General features: G+C 40.8%; 1 protein-coding gene and 1 long non-coding RNA gene across 6 annotated transcripts; one reads left to right on the forward strand and one right to left on the reverse strand.

Moving 5' to 3' along the window:
• The first annotated feature begins 1,281 nt into the window (after positions 1 to 1,281).
• LOC126617921 (uncharacterized) lies at positions 1,282 to 10,597 on the forward strand. 5 transcript variants are annotated; one of them, XR_007621583.1, is made up of 7 exons: positions 1,282 to 1,439; positions 1,659 to 1,711; positions 1,835 to 2,026; positions 2,133 to 2,223; positions 2,718 to 2,835; positions 3,761 to 3,824; positions 9,718 to 10,597. XR_007621583.1 is itself a non-coding variant. In XM_050286003.1 (6 exons), the coding sequence occupies exons 1-5, from the start codon at positions 1,404 to 1,406 to the stop codon at positions 2,820 to 2,822; spliced, it is 477 nt and encodes a 158-aa protein (XP_050141960.1). In that variant the 5' UTR covers positions 1,282 to 1,403; the 3' UTR covers positions 2,823 to 2,835; positions 3,098 to 3,283. The 5 variants fall into 5 exon arrangements, 3 of the variants coding, with proteins under 3 accessions (XP_050141960.1, XP_050141961.1, XP_050141959.1); XR_007621582.1 differs by having other exon boundaries at positions 1,283 to 1,439; positions 3,704 to 3,824; XM_050286003.1 differs by lacking the exons at positions 3,761 to 3,824; positions 9,718 to 10,597 and adding an exon at positions 3,098 to 3,283.
• A 14,371-nt stretch (positions 10,598 to 24,968) lies between these two features.
• Positions 24,969 to 26,342, reverse strand: LOC126617922 (uncharacterized). The gene is made up of 3 exons (XR_007621585.1): positions 26,226 to 26,342; positions 25,463 to 26,087; positions 24,969 to 25,374 (listed from the first exon to the last, which is right to left on the reverse strand). It is a non-coding gene; the product is annotated as an uncharacterized LOC126617922 (long non-coding RNA).
• Between the last annotated feature and the right edge of the window lie 1,054 nt (positions 26,343 to 27,396).

The following is a 27,396-nucleotide window of genomic DNA, read 5'->3' on the forward strand; positions in this document are numbered from 1 at the left end:
CTCAAGAGTAACAGATAACTGTCCAATAAATATAGGGTCAAAATTGTAATAAAATACAACAAAATTCTACTGTGCGAATAATATATGTACTCATCTGAACAATGACAATTTTCAACCACCAGATAAAAATATACACACTTAAAATTCATAGTGACCCTTAGATCAATCCTCCCACAAATACTGCCTCACATTCTATCTTTCCACCAAAACCAAAATAACAAGTAAATTAATAAAAATTTACAAACACTCCCTCCAAATTAGAGTAGAACTGTCAAACACATTGTCGCACAAAACAGAACACCGATTGCAGCAGTTGCAAAGATTGGAGATAGAACCGCCAATCTACCACATGTTCTAGAGGGAACAATGATCATTCCAACCCCAAATGCACAGAAAAGAGGAAGAACTCACCTTCGTCTTACGAACTCTCTTTCGTCTTCTGCACAAACCTCTCATCCGCGTGTTTTTCCAGAGTTTCTTCTGCATCCACACTCAATTTACACAAACTTAGGTGATTTTTTTTTCTTCATAATTTCTACGCTCCGATTAAGTTATATTACCCACATGAATCTGCTTTTTCGTTTGTTTGTTTATTATTCTATATAATTTAATAAGGAAATTTGAATCATTCATGGCGTAGGATGGGATTGCTGGGCATTCAAAATTGCTCAGTGATTAGTACTTAATCGACCACACTGCTTATATTATTTAAACTTAATTGTTGTCATATGGGTTTTTTTTCTCAGGGTATGTTTTACTTCATTAATTTCTGCGATTTGCAATTTGCCATATGGATTTTTCTGGATTCCATTTCTTTTATTTATGTGATTTTAGTCGGTGGTAGTCAGCTGCATGCAATGAGAGACATTTGAGGCTGTAGCTGGGAATTTGGTTTCTCTAAAATTATATATATTCTAAAAGCCTAACTTTCCAATTAATTCCCAATATGTCATTTCAGACTTAGATCACTGTTCCTTCGACAGTGTTCTTCTTTTTTTGACCTCACTTATTTGTGTATTATTACAACCTTGCCCTTTTGGCTTTGCTGTCAAATGCTTAACAGTTACGAACACGTGTACATCTACCAAAGGAACAAACTGAGATTTTGATAGAAATGAAATTATATTTAATAAAACAAAGGACTACGGAATGGTGTATCAGCACTTTGTGATAAATATAACAAATTAAAAAAAAAAAAATTATGCCTGAACAAGTGGCTCTTCAAGAGACTTCTTTCTATAGTAATGGTTCTGTCACCTGGCAGGCTTAGCATAGTGACGCGTGTTGAGCGGGACGCGTGTCACTTTAATCATCTCCTCTTTCTCTGCTTTTGCTTCCGCCTTATCGTTGAAAACCAATGCATCTGTTGTCGGTTCAAATAAAATTTCAAGCCCAGAAAATGTATGGTTTTCTGGTCTCCGACCAATCTTGAGGAAATGGTATGCTATCGAATCTAATTGACGATTTTTTTGTATGATTGTTTGTTATTAAGATTGGGATTTGGGATGTTAGGGGATTGGGATTTGGAATCTTAGGGTTTTGGAATTAATTTGTTTGGTTTTTGTGCAGATGCAACTCGGCAACGACAAGTTGATCACATCCTGAGTTTTCCGACTGATTTATTCAATCCTATCGGTTCTGATTTTTTCCCTCCATAGTTTCTCCAGCACCATTTGCCTTGCTCTCATCACAGCTTCTTTCAGTTCCTCAGGTAAAGTTTCCACATTTTTTTCTTCAGCAAAATAACAAAGAATTCCAAATTTATTGAACAGATTAGTGATTTTCTGTTGAGTTTTTCTTCAAATTTTTAATTTAATTTTTTTAATGGGAATAGGTGGAATGGTGAATGTGAGTTTCTTTTACAGTTTTTCAAAGGGAAGAGCTTCAGAGACAGTGGACTCTTCCGCTATTCCTCCCCAATCACTTTTACCAATACCGTGGACTCTTCCCCTATTCCCCTATTCCTCCCCCAATCACTTTTACCAATCTGCACAACCCAAATTGAGAGACGGTACTCTTCCCTGAGGTATGAAAAAACTTCGAATTAATTTGAGTTGTGCAGAGGAAGCGAATGATTATTTGAATTCATTAATTTCGCTTGGGTTGTGCATATTTCCTTTGAATTAATTTAGGTTGTGTTTGAGCATTGTACAAAGGAAAGAGAGTATGGGGATAAAGGAAAGAGAAGATGCTGTGATTATCCGGCTCCATCGATTTGTTAAGGCACTTTTCGTACCTTTTTTCTGTTTAAAATTATATGTTTTTCGTCTTTTGGAAGTATTTCATTGAGGATTTTCCATGAATTTCTGAGAATTCCATTTGATCCAAGCTATGGGCGTTGAAATGTTAGTACCTTTTTATTCAAATTTTTCTTTATTTGAATATTATGAGTTTAGAAGTGTAAATTTGCACAATTTAATTTTAGTAAATTTTTCATACACTAATTGAAACAAACCAAATTAATTCCCCATTGTGATTTAATATAATTGAATGTTAATCATTTGTCATGTTATTGTAAAAAAATTCGTCTAAATTTCAGAGTTTTGGAAGATCCGTCATTAAACTTATGGGTTTTTTTGATATTTTTATCTGAGATTTAGTAGTTTTTTTTCTTCTAGATTTTGAAGAGTACTTTGATTAAATTTGTGAGTTTGGTAGTTGTATTTTTTTGTGCATTTTTGGTGAACTTGGTTGTGGGTTTTGATGTTTGTCTGCAGCAGGGAAAGGGAAGAAAATCGTTCCATGCCCTCCACCAGTTCCAGACTCTCATTGTGCACGGCCACCTAGCGACCAAGTGGTCTTTCAGAACTTGCAGGAGATGATTGAAGCGAGATGGTATAGTTTTTTTGTATTTTTTGCTATTGCTGTATGTAAATGACCTTGGGAGCAGCCTCTCCATAAATGGGGATAAGGCTAGCCGACATTCACCTCTCTCAGACCCTGCGTAAAGCGGGAGCCTTGTGCACTGGGTACGATCTTTTTTTTTGCTGTATGTAAATGACCAAATCGAATGCCTTTGAGCTCCTTACAAATTCACTTTCCTGACTTATTTTCCTTATGCAACTTTGTCCAACCATATTTTCTTTTATGGTTAAAGTTGGTGGCAGAATTCTTGAGGAGATCTTCCACGAGCAGTAAGCTTAACATTAAAGGATCATTGTTCTTCATTATCTTTATCAAGAGCATTACATCTTTAATGTGTGTGTACATTAAAGGATCATTCTTTTAATTTTCTCTTTTTTCTTCACTGAAAAAATCCCCAATTTGGTTGTTTTTTTTTTTTTTGAAAAGAGTAACGGCGCCTAAGGATGATTTGGAGCAAAAAAAAAATCCCTAATTTTCTCTGCTTCTTGAGATAGACGTGGCTTCCTTGATTATTTTCACCGAGGTTTCTCGCTTCAAATTGGTATGTTCTATAGCTCCGTTCGAATTCATATAATAAAGTAGTGAATTATTTGTTGTTTGTAGGTTTTTTCTAATGGATTTTTTTTTTGTGGGATTTATTTGAATATTTTGGGTTTGTTGGGTATTGCTGCCCTGACCTTGCCCATGAGTGGTCATGTAATGAATTAAAACTTTTTAAATTTTTGGGTTTTGCTTTAATGAATTAAAGATTTGATAAAGACATTATTTATTCCGTGGAATTCCTTTTAAACATTAGAATTTGTTTTGTCTCACATTTGATGATTTGGGTGTTGAGCAGCAATGCTTTGATGATAATCTCTTTATAAAAAGGAGCCATTTTTTATGATGAGAACAGAAGAGTTGCCACAATGCTCAATGTCACCAACCCCAGGATTGGAACTGCTTCAACCTGAAAAAAGGTTAATTATTTTATAATATAAGTTCCAATTTCTTAGTAGCTTGGCTTAATAGTTAACAGTAAATTCCAAGTGAATTTATGTTGTTTATAGAAAGCATATGAGCTTTCATCATGAAAGTTTCATGTGTATCATTCCTTCAATACCTCTATATGGTTACAAATACAACAACAACAACAACAAAGCCTTTTCCCACTAAGTGGGGTCGGCTATATGAATCCTAGAACGTCATTGCGCTCGGTTTTGTGTCATGTCCTCCGTTAGATCCAAGTACTCAAGTCTTTTCTTAGGGTCTCTTCCAAAGTTTTCCTAGGTCTTCCTCTACCCTTTCGGCCCTGAACCTCTGTCCCGTAGTCACATTTTCGAACCGGAGCGTCAGTAGGCCTTCTTTGCACATGTCTGAACCACCGGAACCGATTTTCTCTCATATTTTCTTCAATTTTGGCTACTCCTACTTTACCTCGGATATCCTCATTCCCAATCTTATCCTTTCTCGTGTGCCCATACATCCCACGAAGCATCCTCATCTCCACTACAGCCATTTTGTGTACGTGTTGATGCTTCACCGCCCAACATTCTGTGTCATACAACATCGCTGGCCTTATTGCTGTCCTATAAAATTTTTCCTTGAGCTTCAGTGGCCTACGACGGTCACACAACACGCTGGATGCACTCTTACACTTCATCCATCCAACTTGTATTCTATGGTTGAGATCTCCATCTAATTCTCCATTCTCTTGCAAGATAGATCCTAGGTAGCGAAAACGGTCACTTTTTGTGATCTTCGCTAGATTGCTCCGGTCATTAGTGTGGATAAGTATATAGCTGGATAGAGATAGGAAAGCAAACACAAGATGTACGTGGTTCACCCAAATTGGCTACGTCCACGGAATAGAAGAGTTCTCATTAATTGTGAAGGGTTTACACAAGTACATAGGTTCAAGCTCTCCTTTAGTGAGTACAAGTGAATGATTTAGTACAAATGACATTATGAAATATTGTGGGAGAATGATCTCGTAACCACGAAACTTCTAAGTACCGGAGTGTGGTATCGTCTTGACTTGCCTTATCTGTCTCATAGGTAGATGTGGCATCTTCTCTGGAAGTACTCTTCCTCCATCCAGGGGTGGTATCTGTAACTGGTGGAGATGCACAAGGTAATGTATCAATTTCACTTGAAGCTTACTTGTACTTTCAGGCTTGGTCAAGCGCGATACAAACCATGTAGTAGGAGTCCCCCAAGTCGCCGAGCTAGGGGATCTGCTGAAAGAGGTGACAGACAAGGTAAGCAATCAGAGCTCCGGCTGATTGTTCACATTCTCCCTATCTTGCAGGCAGCATGAAGGATAAAGAGAAGAAAAATGAGAAGATATGATATGGGATACTTTTGCTTTTGAAGAAGTAACTTTCCACAGGCTTATTCTTGAACTGGGCTGGAGGGTTTTCTGGTTTCCTCCAGAATATAAGGCCGACTGAAGAATTTGAGGGTCAAAACAAGTCCATCAAATCTAGAGTACGTTCGACTCTGCTGATATGGGATACGTTTGCTTTTGACAGAGTAGTGGATGTATCGGCACGTGTGCTGTTAATCTTGTCTCCACATGCTTCCTTGTATCCTTCTCACTTGCCCTATATGTTCCTCAGGCAGATGCGGTATCTTCCCTGGAAGCATAAGATGTTGAAGATGAGTACTCGAGAGCAATGCCAGGTAAGTAATCAAGTAAGGGGTTCCAGGCAGTCAGTTCCTGGCTGGAAGCTTGATTCCAAGTGCTGACTGATTGCTCTCTTTCTCCTTGTCTTGCAAGTAAGAACAAGGCCAAAGGAAAAGACAGGGAAAAAGCATGATATGGGATACTCTTGTTTTTAACCCTGATGATATGAGATATTCTTGCTCTAGTATAGCTTGTTTACAGAGGTATTATCGGGGGGAAAGAAAGCTGAATATTTCGAAAGGCTTCGTTGGGAGTGCCTTCTCAGATAAGAGGAAGGGTTGATCATTTTTGCAGGTCTGCCTGTCCGTTGGGGATGGAGGTCGACATATATACGAGTCTCCCTAACATCAAGTAATAATGCTATTCCTTTACCCTGCTTGGTCATAGCACGGTAGTGGGAGTTGCCAACTTCACATGTTTTAACTCTGTCAGAGCACTTTGAAAAAGTGGTTTATGGTATCTGGAAAGCTGATGTTGCGTGTGAAGATTACAGACAAGCTTTATCCAAGGAGATCCAGCTCTTGAAGTTGGGAAAGTGGTGCCTCTTCGGTTTTCGAACAAGCAATCCTGTCGGGGATCTGGCTCTCGAGATTCGGAGAAAGATGCCTCTTCGATTTTTGAGAAAGCAATCCTGCTGGGGGTCTGGCTCTCGAGATTCGGGGAGCGGTGTCTCTTTGATTTTTTAGAAAGTAATCATGTTGGGAGTCTGGCTCTCGAGATTCGGAGGGCGGTGCCTCTTCGATTTTTGAGCAAGCAATCTTGTTGGGAGTGTTTTCTCGAATGTGAGTAAAGGTTGGGCATGTTTGCTAGTCTACCTTTCCTCGAAGCACAGAGGTTGACACACAGGGACTTTCCAATTATCCAGCAGTGGTACTGTTCCTTTACCCTCTCTTCGATTTTTGAGAAAGTAATCATGTTGGGAGTCTGGCTCTCAAGATTCGGAGGGCGGTGCCTCTTCGATTTTGGAGCAAGCAATCTTGTTGGGTGTGTTTTCTCGAATGTGAGTAAAGGTTGGGCATGTTTGCTAGTCTACCTTGCCACGAAGCACAGAGGTTGACACACCGGGACTTTCCAATTATCCAACAGTGGTACTGTTCCTTTACCCTTGTGGGTAATAATATGGTAGCTAGACCTTCAAAATTTATGTGTCTAAACTTTGTTAGTGTTGTTTCTTTGCTATTCTTTTACCCTTCTTGGTCAGAGCGATGTAGTGGGAGCTGCAAGCTTCACGTGTCTCAACTTTGTTAGAGAACTTTGGCAAAGTTATCTGTGGTACCCATGAGCTACTGTTGCGTGTGGGAAGTGGGTGATTGAACAGTACGATTCATGTGCTTTCTACTTCGCCAGAAATCTTCGATAGAATGCCCATAATTTCCGCAAAGCTGAGTGTGCGTGTGACAGGTGCTGACAAGGCTGGAAAAGTAGGTGCCTCTTCGATTTCTGAGATTGGCCCTCGTGGTCTCTGAGCATCCCAGCTTTTGAGAAAGCAAGCCTCTTCGATTTCTGAGATCGGCCTTCATGGTCTTTGAGCAGCGCAGCTTTTGAGAAAGCAAACGCCTCTTCGATTTCTGAGATCGACCCTCGTGGTCTCTGAGCAGCCCAGCTTTTGAGAAAGCAAACGCCTATTCGATTTCTGAGCAGGCGCCTCTTCGATTTCTGAAGCTTCGTCGAGTGCAGATTTTTATAGGGGCGGACATTAAGTTCCAAAGCACACTTGAATATCCACCAGTAGAAGCTCCATTCTTGCACTTCTAAGATCTTGATTTGTCCGACCTCTTCTCTCTTCAACACCTTTGAAAATGTCTGGCCCCTCCGACCGTCGTTTTGACTTGAACCTTGTTGAAGAGGCAGCCCCGCCTTCTCCAGACAACATATGGCGCCCATCCTTCGTCTCCCCTACTGGTCCTCTTACCGTTGGGGATTCCGTGATGAATAATGATATGACCGCTGCGGTAGTGGCCAGGAACCTTCTCACTCCCAAAGATAACAGACTACTTTCCAAACGGTCTGATGAGTTGGCTGTTAAGGATTCTCTGGCTCTCAATGTTCAGTGTGCAGGTTCTGTGTCTAATATGGCCCAACGCCTATTTGCTCGAACCCGCCAAGTTGAATCATTGGCGGCTGAAGTGATGAGTCTCAAACAGGAGATTAGAGGGCTCAAGCATGAGAATAAACAGTTGCACCGGCTCGCACATGACTATGCTACAAACATGAAGAGGAAGCTTGACCAGATGAAAGAATCTAATGGTCAGGTTTTACTTGATCATCAGAGATTTGTGGGTTTGTTCCAAAGGCATTTATTGTTTTCGTCTTCTGGGGCTGTACCGCGTAATGAAGCTCCAAATGATCAACCTCTGATGCCTCCTCCTTCTAGGGTTCTGTCCAGTACTGAGGCTCTGAATGATCCCCCTCCGGTGCCTTCTCTTTCTGGGGCTCTACCGACTGCTGAGACTTCTCCTAAGCAACCTTTGTGAAGGCTCCCTCTTGTTTGTTTATTTTGACTCAAGTATATGTACATATTTGTAACTATTCGGGGATATCAATAAATAAGCTTTCCTTCATTTCAACGTATTGTGTTAAATACACCAAAGCCTTCTTCGCTAAGTTCTTTGAATTTTCTTTTGTTGAAGCTTTGTGAGTGGAGCATGTAGGTTGAGGTAGTGTTCCCTTAATTTCCTGAGTGAGGAAAACTTCTCGGTTGGAGACTTGGAAAATCCAAGTCACTGAGTGGGATCGGCTATATGAATCTTAGAACGCCATTGTGTTCTGTCATGTGTCATGTCCTCCGTTAGATCCAAGTACTCCAAGTCTTTTCTTAGGGTCTCTTCCAAAGTTTTCCTAGGTCTTCCTCTACCCCTTCGACCCTGAACTTCTGTCCCATAGTCGCATCTTCTAATCGGAGCGTCAGTAGGCCTTTTTTGCACATGTCCAAACCACCGTAACCGATTTTCTCTCATCTTTCCTTCAATTTCAGCTACTCCTACTTTACCCCGGATATCCTCATTCCTAATCTTATCCTTTCTCGTGTGCCCACACATCCAACGAAGCATCCTCATCTCCGCTACACCCATTTTGTGTACGTGTTGATGCTTCACCGCCCAACATTCTGTGCCATACAGCATCGCCGGCCTTATTGCCGTCCTATAAAATTTTCCCTTGAGCTTCAGTGGCATACGGCGGTCACACAACACGCCGGATGCACTCTTCCACTTCATCCATCCAGCTTGTATTCTATGGTTGAGATCTCCATCTAATTCTCCGTTCTTTTGCAAGATAGATCCTAGGTAACGAAAACGGTCGCTCTTTGGTATTTCTTGATCTCCGATCCTCACCCCTAACTCGTTTTGGCCTCCATTTGCACTGAACTTGCACTCCATATATTCTGTCTTTGATCGGCTTAGGCGAAGACCTTTAGATTCCAACACTTCTCTCCAAAGGTTAAGCTTTGCATTTACCCCTTCCTGAGTTTCATCTATCAACACTATATCGTCTGCGAAAAGCATACACCAAGGAATATCATATTGAATATGTCCTGTTAACTCATCCATTACCAACGCAAAAAGGTAAGGACTTAAGGATGAGCCTTGATGTAATCCTACAGTTATGGGAAAGCTTTCGGTTTGTCCTTCATGAGTTCTTACGGCAGTCTTTGCTCCTTCATACATATCCTGTATAGCTTGGATATATGCTACTCGTACTCCTTTCTTCTCTAAAATCCTCCAAAGAATGTCTCTTGGGACCCTATCATACGCTTTTTCCAAATCTATAAAGACCATGTGTAAATCCTTTTTCCCATCTCTATATCTTTCCATCAATCATCGTAAGAGATAGATTGCCTCCATGGTTGAGCGCCCTGGCATGAACCCGAATTTGTTGTCCGAAACCCGTGTCTCTTGCCTCAATCTATGCTCAATGACTCTCTCCCAGAGCTTCATTGAAGTTTACTTTTATTTTTTAAAGCAACAATCTGCAGCACATTTCTTTGTTAAAAATATGGAACTGATCCTAGACGAGAAGAAGCGTTGATACGCAATAATTTAGTTCCTAAGAAAGTAGCGTTGATTTTACTCTTAATGTATGTTCAATTTATAACCTAATCTTAATTTGTCTTCAATTTCTTTTAGAAATAAGAATTTCAATTTCAATTTTGTTTTGAGAATTCATATACTTACCTTTTTTTACAGATACCTGAAGCTTATGATAAGCCTTCCTCTTTAGAATGAAGCAATGAAGAAAATATCATGTACGGGTATTGTGTTTTATCTTTTTACCATTACCAATAGGCAGGTTTAGTACTGAGGTAAAAGTTCTAGCCCTTCTCACATAGTAATATGTATTTGATCATTTGTTTCTAAATACTACTGTCTTATCTTAAAGTGCCAATTGCTGAAATATAGGAATCCAATCTATTTTTAAAATTATTGAGAAGGATGCTATAAGACAATTTGGTTCTTCAGTCCACCATCTTCTAGGATATTATACCACATATATGCCCTTCTCCATTACAACATTGTACATCAATGTCTTCTCTATTTTAACATTCCTTACATGTTGCTCATTTATATGTTTTTGCTCTCAGACTTCACATATTCCTCATCCGCCTTTTAATACTCTATATGTTGCATTGTTTGCACATGATCCCTTTATGTATGGTTTTTTCATGAAATTAACCACAACAGATGATAATAGAGGGAAAAAATATATATATATATCGTTTGCACCTTCAGGATCACAAATGAACTCTATCTCAGTTTTACTTATATGTCCCCCTTCTGTTTCCTTATGTGAACGCACTAACAGCTCATTTTTTTCAAAATTTGTAGAAACTAGCTGAAATCATAAACATCAACATCATGAAGATGAAGATAAAGTGGGAAACAGTGAAATAAGAAAATATAGATTAAGTAACGTGTTCATAGTCTATGTAAATATTTCGAATAATGAGCAGTTTAATGCTGTTGATCTTTTATCACTGTAATATGTTGCTAATTTACCTTCTCAAACAACATACATGTAAACATTGTTGTATAAAACTTATTTATATGTTAATAGTATTGTTTTAAATGTTGTTCCTAAAACCCGCAGCAAAGCACGGGCGTTCATGCTTGTTACTTCTGTAATTGGTCAGAATTTATAGGAGTTACTAAAATTACCTAATTACTAGTTTCTGTTTTACTGTAGTTGGTAATGATTTGTGAGCAGATTGTACATTGAAAATATGGGTAATGTGTGAATTGAATTCCGATGGTTAAAATAATACGACAAACTGGTAAAAAACCATCACTGAAAAAAGATAAAGCATCACAATCGTAGAGTTTTGCCGAATGAAGAATTAGAACCGCAACGTGGGATTCAACCACCCTCCACGTTCTGTAAACTACCGACCATATTGACAAAGACTCTTCCTCTACATCGACTGATTCTTATCGTAGGTAACTTTCAAACTTGATTCTCAATTTTCTATGTATTCCTTCCAGCATTTGTTCAAACTTTCAAACTTGACTTTACTCGCCGTGATCAACAACTACAACTTCTTGAAACAGCCTTTCACTCGCCATAAACGACAAGTGTGGCTTCTTTAGCAGTATGTTTATTAGTCTCTTTTCAAATCAAATTCATTGCCATTAATTAACTGTTTCTCATATATCATTCATTTCTGATCATATTTTCAATTTCCGTTCTCTTCCCATTTATACATCTTTTTCAATTGTGTATAAATTATTTGCTTTGATGAAGCATAATTAGATTTGCATTCATATTCAATTCTAATTAACTGATGATGTGTTTCTGAATGCAGGGAAGAGGAATTTTGGAATTTAGTTTTGCGTGGGTAAAGTGTGGGCTTCGAGAGCGAGCCAAAATTATCTAGTGATTCGATAGAATCGAAGAGAGATTTTCCAGGGTGAACCATAGCCTGTACCTGACTATTGAGCCGTACAGTTTCCGGTTTCTAAGGTTTCGGATATCCACACAATCTATTGGGACCTGTTTGGAAATCCCCATGGCCATGTGAGTTGCGATTCTTCTTCTTAATAAACAACTTAGTTTTTGCATTTTTTGTTTGAATTCAAAGTTTTTTATATACAAATTTGAAGCTTTTCTTCAAGTTTATTCACTATATAGCGTAATTCTTTAGTTATTAGAGATTCCAAAATTTTAAAATCCTCTCAAAGTAGTAGGGATTTGGAAATGAACTCTGCTACAGAAGGCGACTTGCATTGAAATTACCATAATAACAGTGTTGGGTTGGGAATTTTTTACTAGTTTTTTGTTTAATATGTTTTGAATCTTATCTTGCAACCTGTCGTTTTTCTTCATGGGGTTCAGGAGGAGGAACTTCACCAAGTATTCAAGGTAATCAAAGATTCTTCAATCATGAGTTTTACCGATCATTTTGTTTGATCAGGTTGCTACTTTACCCTTTATGATAAGTTATTAGATGCATTTTAGTGTGTCCTACTGTTTGGGCTCAAAATATCGGTTTGGGCCGAGTTTAGAGTTGTTCTCGGCCTAGAGGCCGTACTTAGGAATCGCTGGGGATCATCCGGTTTATAGGCCACATAGCCAAGGTTGGTCGTGTCCTATTAGGAATCCATGGGTAGTTGAATCTTGATACGAGAAGAAGTTTCGACAAGATAAGGATGTTGAAGTTTGGGATTGAATGCGGCCTGATAAGGGGGTTGAGTTCAAAATCCTAGTAGGAGTAGGACTGGCCGAGATAAGGTTGGATCGGGGGAAGAAGTTCTAATCTGAGTATGATTGTGATTCGATTGGAAGCAGGTTGACTATTATAAATAGAGGGAGGAGGACATCATTAGAGCCCTCCCCAATTCCACACACAAACTGCCCTGCGTAAATCTTCGCTCTACTCGAAACCTCTCAACAACCTTGAGATTTTTATTTTCTTTTTTGCCGACACATCTTCAGTTTGGATAAACAACACTGTGAAGGCAACCGACGTGCATCTTCAGTTTGGATAAACAGCACTGTTGCTGTAGAATCAGCCGATCACGAAGCACCTTCAATTTGGATAAACAGCACTGCGTCAAAGTTGACTGGTTATCTATCTAAGTTTCGGTAGAGAAGGATTTTCGGATCCTTATTGGTAGAGGTCATCTCGTTAGCCTTCTCGGCAAAGTGAGGTGTTACAGTTTACTAGGGCTTAGCACGTTGAACGCCGAGTTGTTTTATGATTGGATATTCACATGTAGGCTTTAGAGTTTCGCATTCTGATGGCCGAACCACGTTTACCATCAAAACATATATCTGTTTTGAGTATATGTGTCCTTATACTCTGGTGTCGATTTGGCGTGCTTATACTCTTATGAATATAATCACTGTGACGGAATCCGACGCCTACAATTTGTGAACTTCGCAGAACTAGTAGCCTTGTCTTCAGGCTCTAGAACCCGGAGGTCGAGACGTGTTCTTTCCTCGGTCGCAATCGTGAGATTCAGAAGTCAGCAGCGCACCCAACGCGACATCAACAAATTTTACTCACCGGCCGAGCTCGGTCGTCGAGTTGGCACGCCTCGCACACAAACGAAGGACGTAGTTAGCTTATTAATTACTCGGCATGTGCACCACGTAGGCTTGGTAGTTTTTAGGGTCAACATTTTGGCACATCCAGTGGGACCCAGTGCTAAAACTACGAAGTTCATGACCATCGAGACACGATAAGTCAAAAAGAAAACAACCATGGGAAAATCAGCGACCGATCTGCCAGTTTAGAGTTCTGGACAAGAAGTGTCACATGCATGAAATTATCTCGTTGCTGTGACCCCTGAGGCTGCAAGTGTGACACACCGATAAAAGGAAGTTTGCATCGGTACCCAACCTCGAAACATAGAAGTAACCAATCGAACCGCAGGCGTTTTCATTGAAGGAATAGTGGAAGACTGCGACGAAGACGGTGGTGAAGGCTCTGAGCCTCCAACTAGGTTGTTTCTTCGAAGGCAACTTGATGAGCAATCTTGACAAGTTGAACAGACAGTTGTTCAAAAAATGAACAATTTGCTCGAGGTAATACGAAGTAATGGTGAGACCACACCAAATTGCTCGAATTATTAATTAGCAAAGTATTCAAATGAGGACTTGCTGATCAGGCTCGGCAACTTCCACTTAAAAGTAATCCGTTACAGGCCGAAGTAGTGTCTACTCGGCCCAAAACGATTGACTTAGAAAAAACGGGAGGATCAAGTAGTAGGTCAGATGGATCCAACCAGAGAATGGAAGCAACATCCGTCGATATGACCAAGGTCCAACAGATAATCGATTCGGTCATTAAAAAGGGGTCGAAATTCCCGAAATTCATCCATCCATATCCAACTTATGTGGAAAAGTTTGAATATCCTAAAGGTTTCAAGATTCCAGATTTTAGCCTTTTTGTTGGAGAGTCGTCCTTATCCTCGTTAAAATATGTGGCCCGTTTCACTGCGCAATGCGGAGATGTCAATAATGATTTCCATAAACTACGGTTGTTCAACCTTTTGTTGACAGGCTCAGTATTCGCATGGTATATCAACCTCCCACCTAATTCTATCCAAAGTTAGGAGGAGTTGGTCGAGAAGTTTCACGAACAGTTCTATCGAACGGGGATGAAAATGTCAGTTTCTTCATTGGCTAGGATGGCTTAAGCATCTGATGAGTCACCAATGGACTATCTTACAAGGTTTAAATCGGACAAGAATTGGTGCCAAGTACCTCTTCCCGAAGTCGAATTTGTTAAGCTTGCTCTGAATAGGCTCGACGTGGAGTACAAAAAGAAATTCCTGGGGGCAAACTTTCGGGATATGTATGAATTAACCCAACATGTCGAGCAATATGATTATTTGCTCCGAGAAGAAAAGATCTCAAAGTCCCCATCCCGAGGAACGATTTACAAAACTCTTACGATCAACTACGCATCAGCCGAAGGCGAAGATTCCCAATACGTCAGTGTGGACGCGACCGAGACAGTAATAGATAAACCATATGTTTGCAAGGCATTGACTCAAATTAAATCCAGGGATGCCAAAACTCGCTCAAATTAATTCCAGGGACGCCATCGAAAGTTTACACTTTTGATATCACAAAGGCCGAGGTAATTTTTGACCAATTGTTGTTAGCAAAGATTATCAAACTTCGGCTAGGACATAACATTCCCAAGGCCGAAGAGCATAAGGGGAAGACGTATTGCAAGTACCATAACTCGACAAAGAATACCACAAACAACTGTGTCATATTCCGTGATGATATTCAAAGTTGGATTGACAGGGGCAAGCTAAAGTTTCCCGAAAAACGAATGGTAGTCGACGTTGATCCATTCCCTTCGACAACAATTGGCATGGTAGATGCCCATTTACCCAAGAGCAAAGGGAAATGGAAGGCCGAGTTTGTCCCAGTACAACATGTCCCAAAGAAAAATTCCCGACCGCAACTCAAGATTGACCTATTTTCCAATGAGCCACCCATTAAGTTTTCGGGACCGGCTGTGGGCAAATCTATGTCAGATTCCAGTGCAAAAGGCATTGACAGGTCGATGGTTTTATGCAGCAATTGTAGGGCATGCGTCGTATTAACCGAACCAAAACAGAGATCGACACCACGACAACTATCCAAGTCCGTGACGACACCGCCGAAAAAACTTAGCGGAGGCCAGTGCCAGAAAGTGTTCGATAAGTTCGGCCCTCAGGAACAGATAGATGTCCCTACCTTGGCCAGACGGCATTTTGATTTCGACGAGCCGTTTTATAACGAGGATTATTACTCGCGTAATTCTAGCAGCTCGAGTTCATCAGTGAATCAAAAAACCTTCAAGTCGCTTGTGCCACGCGACCAACGTTGGTACAGGTACAACTCTACTACTGGTATATATACTGCACTATCCAAATCTTAAAAACGCAGACGCCAGTAGATAGATTGCATGGCTCGACGACAGGAAGCACATGTTATTTTGACCACTAAATGGCAGCCGAATTACTTCAAGAGAAAAAGGCAGTTGATCTCGATTTTGAAACCACCATTGAAGAGTCTGAGAAACGCATCAAACTTCTTCTTCGGCCTAGAGAGATGAAAGCTCATTTTGAGTGTTTCAAAAAAGAAGCCGAAAGCAAACCTCCCCAATTACCGTCACAAGAGCCATTAATAAAGATTTGGCGGAACCTCCACCCTCCATTCCTCTCGAATCCTTGGAGTACATGCACAAATTTCATAAGGAACATTCTGCTAATGACTTGTACGGCCTGCCTAAGGCATGTCAAGAAGCCCTCGACTTGGCACTAACCTGCCCTGATGCTGAACAGATCATCCAGAAAACCACCGATCCAGCAATGAAAGCCAAGTTCCAACACATACGAGAAGCTCGGGTCCTTGGCTTCGAGGTCGACCAATACACGAACATTGATATGGCCGAGCTTCATTTTTCTCTTGAAGACCTTCAATATTTACGACACCACTTCGAAGTCTTTTTTACCGTATCTCTCTTCGGTTTAACGGCCTATAAAAAAGATCGGGTGGCACAGTTGGACGCCTAGCTAGACACAAGAGACGCCCGAATCACCTATGAGGAACCAGCTCGTAAAACACTACAGCGGCAAACTTAGACACCAGAAACGAATGGGTTTAAAAACAACAGTCACAAGGAAGGAAGGTCGGGTTACTTGGCACAAGAGTAAGTACGTGGTGAGACACACGATAATCATGCCGAAGATGTTCTAACGAACGATGCTGCAGTCATCGATAACCCGGAAGACGACGACCAGGATCTAATGGGTCCTTCAGTCATTGAGAACATGGAAATCAGCATGGTCCATGTTCTACCTGCTGAATTCCAGCCAACTACACACCAACTAAATTTCTTGAATGGTGATGTTATGACCGAGGAAGCAACAGAAGTTGATTTCGTCACCACTACCGAAGATGAGCAAGCAAACAATGACGACCAACTTAAAACAGCCCTGGCCATATTGTTTCCTCGCTCATCCTTGGCTAATCTTCAACATTTAAAGCTGTTGTATGTCACGGCCCACATTGAAGGTTACCTAATCTCTAAAATTTTCATCGATTGCGGGGCGACGGTTAATATCATGCCCGTATCTGTCATGAAAGCATTATAACGATCCAACGACGAACTCATCCTATCAGGGATAATCATGAGCAGTTTCGTCGGTGATAAGTCTCAAACCAAAGGAGTGCTCCCTTTAGAGGTAAACATTGCAGGTCGCAATCACATGACCACATTTTTTATCGTCGACTCTAAGATCGAATATAATGCTTTGCTCTATTGGGATTGGATTCATCAAACGAATTGCATTCCCTCTTCCTTATACCAAGTTCTCATTTTTTGGGACATCAAATCGGTTGTGGTCCACCCAGCCGATAATCAACCATTCGAAACCAACATGATTCATGCCCGCTATTATGACGATCATGTCGGCTACATTACCCTGCAGGGTTTTAATGAAGATGAACGCTCGACTCGGATCTCAGTTCAGAAAGCCCTTGAAGTAAGCACCGAGACTGTACACCAGGATTTGGCAAAACTCGACTTGGCCGACTTAATTACCTACACTAATGACTGATGCCACAAGAGAACGATGACGGGCCGCAGTTTCATCCACGATGGAACGACTGCTGGCTCATTGGTATGCTATTTCCAAGCATCCACGTTCGGGCATCAACTTAATAGAATTTTTTGCCGAGGAAGATAACGGCCTAGTACTATCGTTAAATAAAGTTCAGGCCGCACCGGTTGAACTCGAGGACAGTCGACCTTAAGTTAAGGACCCCTTAGAAGAAATAAATGTTGGAACTACCTAAGACCCTCGACCATTATTTTTTAGTGCATTGTTACCCTATTCCATGAAAATTGAACTTTGTAAATTACTCAACGAGTTTAAAGATTGTTTTGCTTGGAGTTATCATGAGATGCCCAGGCCTTGATCGGACCCTTGTTGAACATGAATTACACATCAAAGCTAGTTATAAACCTTTCCGCCAGCCCCCTCGTCGATTTTCGACCGAAGTACAACTCGGCATAAAAGACAAACTAGTTCAACTTTTAAAAGTAGGGTTTATTCGGACCGCTCAATACATCGAGTGGCTGGCCAATATCGTCTCGGTGCTAAAGAAAAATGGTGCTATACGCATCTGTATCGATTTTCGTAATCTGAACTTGGTAACACCCAAAGATGAATACCCGATGCCGATCTCTGATTTGTTAATTGACGCCACAGCGCACCATGAGATTTTATCCTTTATGGATGGGCATGCTAGTTATAACCAGATTTTCATCGCCGAAGCTGATATCCATAAAATCGTTTTTCGTTGCCCTGGGGCACTCGACACATACGAATGGGTCGTCATGCCTTTCGGCCTCAAAAATACCGGTGCCACATACTGAGCTATGAACATTATTTTCCATGACTTAATTGGTACCATCGTCAAAGTTTATATCGACGATGTGGTAATCAAATCAGCACGTCGGCAGACACATTTGGATGACCTCCATCAAGAGTTCCTGTGCATGCGCCGGCACAGTCTTAAGATGAATCCCGCCAAATGTGCTTTTAACGTATCAGCTGGTAATTTTTTAGGCTTCCTCGTGCATCATTGTGGTATTGAGGTGGACGACAACAAGGCTCGCACAATCATTAATGCTCCACCCCCGACGACTAAGAAACAATTACAATTGTTGCTCGGTAAGATCAACTTTCTCTGTCCATTTATTGCTAATTCGATCGGGAAAATGAAGCCTTCTCCACACTTTTGAAACTTAAGGACTCTGACACCTTCGAATGGTGTGCAGAGCATCAATAGGCATTTACGCATATTAAGGTCTCCTTTACAACTCCACCCGCCCTCATCCCACCTCGACGAGGCCGACCTTTAAGCTATATATCTCAACGATCGAAGAATCCATCGGATGCCTTCTTGCACAAGACAATGACGTTGGGCGAGAACATGCCATTTTTTACCTTAGCCGAAATCTCAACCCACCAGAGATTAATTACTCCGCTGTCGAGAAGCTTTGTCTAGCCCTATTTTTTCGCTGCGTCAAAACTCAGACATTACATGCTCCCGTCAGTCACTCAGGTCATTGCCCAAAATGATGTCATTTGTTACATGCTCACTTGGCCGATCGTAAAGGGCTGAATCGGCAAGTGGATGATGGCCCTCTCTGTGTTCAGCTTGCAATACGTGCCTCAGAAAGCTGTCAAATGTCAAGCTTTGGCCGTGACGTTGACATTGGCATGGTGGAAACCTGTGATAATTACTGGACAATGTACTTTGATGGTTCCAGTACTTCAGTCTCGACTGGCATTGGGATCGTTTTTCAATCCCCCACTCATAATCGTTGGTATTTTTCTCTCAAGCTCGATTTCGATTGTATGAATAATTAGGCTGAATACGAAGCCATTATTATCGACCTTGGTGTGCTACACGATTTGCAGGCAACTCGTGTCCTTGTTCTTGGGGACTCCGAACATGTCATTAATCAACTCAATGAGACTTTTCGTTGCATGAGTTGTACTATGGGACCTTACCACATCTTTGCCAGCTATTTGGCCGAATCTTTCGATGACGTTACTTTCAAACACATTTCACGAGTTCATAACACTGATGCCAACGAATTAGCTTAAATAGCCTCCGATGCACAACTTATGGAGGGCAAATTAGGCCGAGAAATACCTGTGTCACGACAAGCATATTCGGCCTTGATTAATCAGCAAGTTCTTCAACGTGATTGCGTGATCTGTACACGGGTCATGTCCTTGCCTTCGTTGTTAGAACGGAAGGACATTATTGAGGTTTGTGCTGTCGAGGCATTACCAGACGATTGGAGAATGACGATTATGCGATATATTGATAACCCCAACAAAAAATACGATCGACGGACAAGGGTTCATGCCACAAACTACGTATTATACCAGAATGAGTTGTATTGAAAAAGTGAGGATGGGTTACTGTTGATGTGTCTCAGCCCGCAGGAAGCTGCTCAAGCCATGATAGAAGTACACGAAGGAAATTTGCGGAGCCTATCAATCTGGATGAAAAATACGTTGGCTGCTTCGGCGGCAAGGCTATTTCTGGCCGAGTATTTTAAAGGATTGTATTGAGTACGCAATGGGTTGTGTACAGTGTCAAATCCATGGGCCTATACAGAGAGTACAGCATAATCATTACATTCGATCACCAAACTATGGTCATTACGAGGATGGGTCATGGATGTTATCGGTAAAATCACACCATCTTCTGGTGCAGCCAAACATGCGCGGATACTCGTTGCAATTTACTACTTCACCAAATGGGTCGAAGGCAAGTCATACGCCGAGCTACCGTCTAAAGAAGTTTGTAATTTCGTTGAAGAAAACATTGTAACTAGATTCGGAGTGCCAGAAACAATCATAACAGATAATGGTACGATCTTTACATCCTACAAGTTTAAGGAATATTCGGCAGATCTAAAGATTCGACTCGAGCAATCTACGCCGTATTATCCATAGGTGAATGGACAGGCCGAAGCAAGTAATAAGGTCCTAATCGGTATTCTCGAAAAATGATAAAAGAAAGGCCGGGTATGTGGCTTTTAAAGATAAACGAAGCGTTATGGGCTTATCAAACTTTTCTACAGACAACCACTGGAACGACTCCATACGCGTTGACTTATGGACACGACACAATGTTGCCAGTCGAGATAAGTATAAACTTGTTGCGAGTAATTGAACAAAGTAGTTTATTCAGCGTCGAGTACAGTCGGGCCATAAGACAAGAGTTAGAAGATTTAAAATAAGCTCGGCTTGATGCTTATAACTTATTAATGGCACAAAAAAATATCGTCAAGCGAGCTTATAATCAACGAGTCAGGCAAAAAATGTTCGGCGAATGAGAGTTGGTTTGGCAAACCGTACTACCCGTAGGAATTAAAGACCCTAGGTTCGGCAAGTGGTCATCGAATTGGGAATAGCCATTCGTTATTCATAAGGTTCTTGGTAAGGGAGCATACCATCTTAGGGATCAAACTGGTAAAGTTCACAAGTTGCCAATCAACGAGAGATTTTAAAAAAAATATGATCCAGTCACATGGGAGATACAGGAATAAAAGTTCATTTCATTAAGCTCGCAAAAAGGTGTACAAATGGAGTTAGGCGATCAGTTACAATCAAATAATTCTAGGGTGATGAAGGTATGAGAGATTCAAGAACGACCTTCAACTCCAACCACCGCACCTCGCCCATCGTGACCTCAGCTTGCCGATTCCTCTTGTCCATCTTCAGCTGCTCGACCCGCTTCACGCTAGCCGCGAAGTCGATTAAGCAGGATTTTTCACTCAACTCAAAATCTTTTGCAAGCTCAAAAGCAATTGCTGACCTTCGATTTTGGAGTTCGGTAATTTGACGGTCAAGGTCGGCTAGGGTCTCTTTTTTCACCTTTAAAACTTCGACTTGTGGACGAAGAGCGTCTCGAACGGCTGTTGCAGCTTTCAAGTCGTCTTCAACCCGAAGAGCTTTCTCGAAAATTCCAAAATATTCTCGGGCTCATTCCAAGGTAGAAGACACTTGAGTAATAGCCTCAATGCTTAATTGACCATCAGCTGCGAGGTTGTTCAGACATGCACCCACTGAATTAAGGACCTGGCGTTCGAGAAGTTGTGAAACTGAAAGAGAAAAGAGTTCTTGCAACCGAACAAGAACAGTTGATTTGGCTGTTGATACGGAAGGCCTGGTTGTAGCTGCCGAAGGGCCAGCCACTTCTGAAGTACTCGATAGGAGAGCATCGAACTCGACTTCCCATGAAGGCTACACACGAAATGAATTTAGGCGAAAGGAAAATTGTAAAAGAATGTAGCAGAGATAATTTATTTTAGACCTGCCGAGATGAGACTTCGGCCATGTCTCCTGGTTCATTGCTCGAACCTAGAGAGCTTAATGGCCGAGCCCAGTGTTTTAGACTGCTTCTTAATTCACACAGCCGATGAAGGTTATTTACATTCGACGGCCACTGAGGTGGCCATGAAATATAGATAACACCCTTTGACGCATAGAATTTTTGGTGAAATGAATAATTGGGCACCTGACATTTAATATTTTTCTCGATTCAGACTCGTTATAACAAAATTGACAAGTGAAAGTAATCGAGCCTTACAAAAGCCGAATTAGCTTCTTGAAAGGGGATACTAAGGTCTTGGTCATGTGGGTGAATTGGAGTTTCTGACGTCGCTTCAGGTTCAATGATAGGCCTTTTTCCACGATCAGTGATAAGATGATCGACCTAGTCGGTCACCTCAACCACAGGGAAAGATCAAAGAATAGAGTTTTGGTTGGTCGAGAGCGACTCGTCGGCAAAATCTCGTCACTCTCGTCATCCTGAAACAAAAGAGTTGTTAACACGTTTCGACCAGCGGTACAGCAACTGGTTCGACCACGACCTCGGGGACCTCAGGGACCAAGTGAGCTTGGGATGTCGGGCTGGTTGAAGATGGTCGTTTCTCCACTGAGGCTTAGACAATAAGAGCAGAATAGAGACACTATGAGCGGTCGCTCCGATGGTATGGCTGGAGATGACGTGAATTTCCCGTGCTCATTTCTTCGCCAATTTCTTGACGCGTTTTATGGGGCAAGGGGCTTCACCTACCGTCTTGGTGTCCTAGCGAGGCCGTTTGCTCGGTGTATTTTGCGCGGTGATTTTAGGTTTCTTGGAGGAAGGGGCCAATTTTTTCTTGGCCACAGCCGGGGCGACCACGTATGCCTGTTTTGATACCCAACCGCTTGAGAAAGTGAAATCTAATTAGTAAAATCGATTAAGTGTTTGAAGAATAAAAGTAGAGATAGTCGTATACACTGAGGCGTCTCTTTGGATTGAGGGGCATAAGTTTTTTTTGGGTCGGTCACCAAAAATCTTGTTGACTACGTTTTCGACCAAAGCGCTAAAAAAGTCGTGGGTATATTCTTCCCACCAGTCACCGAAGTTGTCGTTGCCTAGAGATTCAGGAACAGTTGGTCGAAAGAGGAATTTCTTGCACCGTTCCTGAAACTCATTTTCGGTGTCTCTGCACTCCATTTCTGAGAAACCAGAGAGGCGTCATCGGCTTAGAAAGGAACGGGAAGAAAGTAAAGGCACCGGGCAACCTTGGAGGTAGCCAAGCTGTTGGGCAGCAAAGTGGGGGTGGTAGACTTCCCAACTTGCTCGGTGAGCATTGCAACCGAGGGGAAGGTCGCAAGTTAACACGAACGACCCCTAGTTTTGACGAAAACCAGCATCTTCACTTTCATTCCAGGTTGATGTGGGAAGTCAGATGGAGTGGGGGTATTCCTGACAACGACATATCAAAAATTCATCGTCGGAAAGGATGTCTAGGCAGAAGAAGTGTTTGAAGACTTCTTCAGCTCGGTGATGAGGCACTGGTCAATGAGCCAACTAAAAGTCGAGTGCTACAGTAGACTGGAGGTTGGGGATTTCTAGCTGAAGTGTGGAGAAATAAACCTGCAGCCAGAGTTGGAATACCCAAAGAGGTCCATTTTGGTACAGGTCAATCTTATTGACGGTCGTTTCAGCCAGGCAGCGCAGAAGGTTGGCAAGGATAGCCGGACTGAGCGCCAAAGAGTGATCACTAGCCAAGGCTTCCGCCACTGACATATTTTTGACCAAACACTTATTCAACTTGGTACAACAGATAAACTTGTTGTACCAATAAAATAGGAAGGCCTCATGTTCATCCCTCTGTAGACTCGTCTCCCCTCGGCCAACAAAATGGAGGATGAGGGTGTTGTAGTTAAGAAAATTCTTATGCAACTTCTGAACTTCTTTTTTTGAAGGTTCTTGACCTTCTTGGCTCAATGTCTCGATGACCCATTCGTCGAATAGTACCTTGAGGTCGAGGTTTGATAGGCATCCAATAAAGGCAGCGTCTATTGGAATGCCGGAAGGAGAAGTCCCGAGGATAGCCGAGATGTCGAGGATGGTGGGGGTGATAGGACTGAACGAAATGACCATGGTGTTGGTGGCCGAGCACCAGAGGCTTAGAGCTGCCATAAAGAGTTCTTTATCCATGGTAATCTTCATGGTTGAAAGCTTAATGGCGTCGTGGATGCTGAGAGCCTCCCACTCTTTACCAAAGAATTTTTCCATCTGTACGACCCAGGCTCTCCAGTTCGCGTTGGTCGAAGGCCAAACTCCTTGAGGCTTTGTTGGGCACCACTTCGACCAATCAAATCCTTGCAACAAATGTGCCAAGCAGTGTTCTTTGAATAGGTTGGTGATGGACGATGGCACTGCGTCTTTAAAGAGTGGTTCCAGGATTTGTTGAGTAGTGTTTAGGTCACTCTCGAAGCGCAAAGTCTTGATGGCGTTCCAATCGATGAAGTCCTTGCACTTGTTGCACTCATTGGAGAGTTGGGAGATGAAAGAGGCCATTGATGAAGGCTTAAAGATTTCTGAGATGAAAGCTTGGGATTTTCAGGGTTTTGAAAGTTTTGAAAGCAAAGTGGCAAGAAAGTTTCAAGGGTTTTGGAAAGCGTAAGGTACAAATGGAAAGGATTCGGGTATTTATAGGCATCTGTTCTTAATGATTGAAGCCGAACTCTTTTTACTCGATCTACTCCTTGGTAAATTGTGCTCAAAGTGTCCCAAACTTGCTTGCTGGTTGTTGCTTCTGCAACCTTCTCGAACGTTGAATCTTCTAATCCTTGATATAGAAGATACAACGCCTTCTTGTCCTTCTTTCGTAAGTCCTTGAGAGTATTCCTTTGATCTACAGTGTAGGCAGCTTCTTGCTCAGTAGTGGGTTCATCATACCCATTACTGACAACTTTCCATAGGTCATATGATCCAAACAATGCTTTAAACTAGATGCACCATCTTTCATAATTTTCTTTCTTCAATGTGAGAACTTGGAGCTGCACTAAGTTAGATGCCATAGCTACTGCATTTGCCAGAAAAGTAATCTGGCTCTGATACCAATTGTTGGTATTGAAAGTTTACTAACTCAATACCAAAAATATGTGGGTGATAAGTTTTTTAACTTTATCACACCTCCCACTATCATTCTCAATAAAATTGGACAAACGAAAGGAAAGAAGTAGCAAACTTGTTGATAACAAAATACTTTGAAATATTAGAAGAGTTTATAACTCTTAAAGGTTACAAGCTAAAAATGAGAATTGGGAATTACAAAGAGCCTTACGGGAAGGCTTTCTTATACTTGCAAAAACAAAAGGAACCACACAAGTGGTTTTTTTTTCATAAACAAAAATACACACACACATGCAATCAATGATGGTGTTTACCATCTTTTAATAAACAAACATCATAACCTTTCGGCTAGTAGCTCACACTTTCTGAAAAGTGTTCCACCACTTTCGGCCACTGTATTTGATTTGAACTTCCAACAAAAGCAGGTACTATATAGATCAAATTAAGAAAAATTAAGGAATATTAAGCAGGTCACTTTTGGCTTAGAAGCTGGTGATTGGGTACGCTTAAAGAAAGTATCACTCACCAGTAAGTATTCTTCATTCCATTACTCGTGATGGTAATGTAGCTGTGGGATTTATAGGGTTGGAAACTCTTTGGAAGGGGAATTATTCACAGTTTTAGATGGCATAATCATGTTGTCAAGCTGAAAGCTAATGTATTGAGCCCTAGATTTGACTGGCCTCGTAAGAGGAGAGCGACGCGGGCTACCGGGGAAGTATAATGGATCCTGCTACATAGGTGCCTTGGTGTCAAGTTCCCGGGAATGCTTACCTTTGTGGAAGAGAACTCTACCTTTGTAGCTGATCCTGCTGAAGTGGAATTGGTTACGTTTGATGCTTGTCCAGGAATTGTGAAGAAGTACCAACATTTTGAGGATTTTCATTGGGCTATGAGAGAAAGATTGAAAACAATCAGTAACTTAGAAAGAGAAAAGGCTTACCAAAATCTGAATGAAAAGTTAAACATCAAAATCACCTTCCCAATTCAATCCCAAAAGGAAAATCACTATTGACTAACCATGACTGGCCTGCTTCTTTTTGTCCAATAATCGAAAATTTCAAGAAATATCGGGAGGAAAATTTGAGATATATCTGTAGGAATTACCCATTGCAATTCTTTCAATTCCATCTTCTCCTCGCAAAACTGCTCATTTCTTTTCTGATGTTGTGTTTGAGAACAGTATGAACATCAAAAGTACATAAAACATAGAGAAATAATACATGTAAACAATTAGCTATAAAAAATAGAGAGAAATAATATCTCTAAACAGAATTAACTAAATCGTTTAAAACACAAAATTAGCCAAAAGCAATAAAGAATTAAATCATAATCAAAACCTATCGATGATTGTCCATGCATGCTTGTTTTGCGTTCCAACCAAAATCTGCATTGAACAACAATAAAAAAATAAATAAAAGAACATAGAGAGTAGCATTATGATTGATTATGCCAACATCAAAGCCAAACAATGAAGGAGTGGGAAAGAGTGAGAAATATAAAAAATAAAAATCCAAAATAAATAACTTAAGAAACCAACAGTATGGATTTAGAAATTAAAAGCCCTTGTTCTCTTCATGAGTTCGTATTCCTGTGTGGTAGCCTGGTAGATGAATATGAGGGGCAGTTATGAGTAATAATCGTTTATGAAAAATTGAGTTGGAAATAAATCCAAACTTATGCAATATTGCTTTGCAAAGGGACAAACATGGAGTTTATTTGTTTACATATGAATACTAACCTGCAATTTTGAGTGTGACAAACCTTGTTATGCTGAATCCGGTGACAACATAGAAAATATTCCAAAATAATCACACAAAAGAATATATGATAAAAAAGACAGAGACAATAGAAACGAAAATACCACTCAAACACCCAATGGCATTGGGATCTTTTGTAAATGGGTTGAAAGCCTCATCACCTCTTTATGCTGCGATTCAAAAAAGCATGATCAAATCTCGGAATTGAGTAGCAATAGAAGAATCTAGTGGACTAAAAAAATGCCAAATAAATTAAAACAACTAAAAAAAAGGAAACAAAAATAATATTTGAATACGTGAGATGATTGAAGAACTAATGGAGGAAGAAAATGAATGAGTTTTACGCTGGCCAAAGGTTAAGAGGGTGGAGTGGAGTTTGATTCAAACTGGCACAGGCAGTTGTGAAAGAGTGGGAACGTGTTGTAACAGTTGTGAAAGAGTGGGAGCGTGTTATACTGTGTTTCAGATTATGTCTCAACTCAACTCGATAACTGCTTTTATCAAACTACCCTTTGGGATATGAGTTTTTGTTTTTTTTACCAGTTTGTCCTTATTTTCTGATTTTTTTTTTTTTTTGGGATTTGATTGTGAAGAAAATAAAGGGATTTGTTTTGGCATTTTGAAATGTTTCACCTAATTAGGCTTCTCCCTTTATAGATATAGATAAAAAAGTTAAAAAGAAAAAGTCGCATTATGTAAACATAAAAGGTTTAAAAGAAAATGACAAACATAGAAGGAAGCTAACACATTTCATCATGTATGCATAAATGTACACAAGAAAAGTTTAATAAACGCATGAGAGGTTGAGTACAATAGCCAATACCAATAAGGATATACACTCTAATTGTTGTGCGGAAGCGTCAAATATGAAACCAATAAGTTACAACGGCAAAATATGACAAGACAAATAATCCAAAACACAAGGATTTATACTGGTTCGGCGTAAGCCTACGTCCAGTTCCGAGATGGCGAGGAAATTCCACTAATATCAAAAGGAGATTACAAATAGAGTTTTAACTCTCAAACCCAAATCCCACATACAATCAATAGCTCTCACTCAAACTAAGAAACAAATAGAGAAGAAGAAACACATATCAAAATCCTTCTCTCCCAAAAGCTACACAAGTAGGACCAACATCTTTGATTGAGTGA

Source organism: Malus sylvestris, chromosome 4 (genome assembly GCF_916048215.2).
Source record: "Malus sylvestris chromosome 4, drMalSylv7.2, whole genome shotgun sequence".
In the NCBI taxonomy this organism is placed as follows: Eukaryota; Viridiplantae; Streptophyta; class Magnoliopsida; order Rosales; family Rosaceae; genus Malus; species Malus sylvestris.

Coding starts and splice junctions, on each gene's coding strand:
- LOC126617921 (XM_050286003.1), top strand. CDS start 1,404: ATGGTTTTCTGGTCTCCGACCAATCTTGAGGAAATG. Junction 1,712..1,834: donor AGCTTCTTTCAGTTCCTCAG/GTAAAGTTTCCA, acceptor TAATGGGAATAG/GTGGAATGGTGAATGTGAGT. Junction 2,027..2,132: donor AGACGGTACTCTTCCCTGAG/GTATGAAAAAAC, acceptor GAATTAATTTAG/GTTGTGTTTGAGCATTGTAC.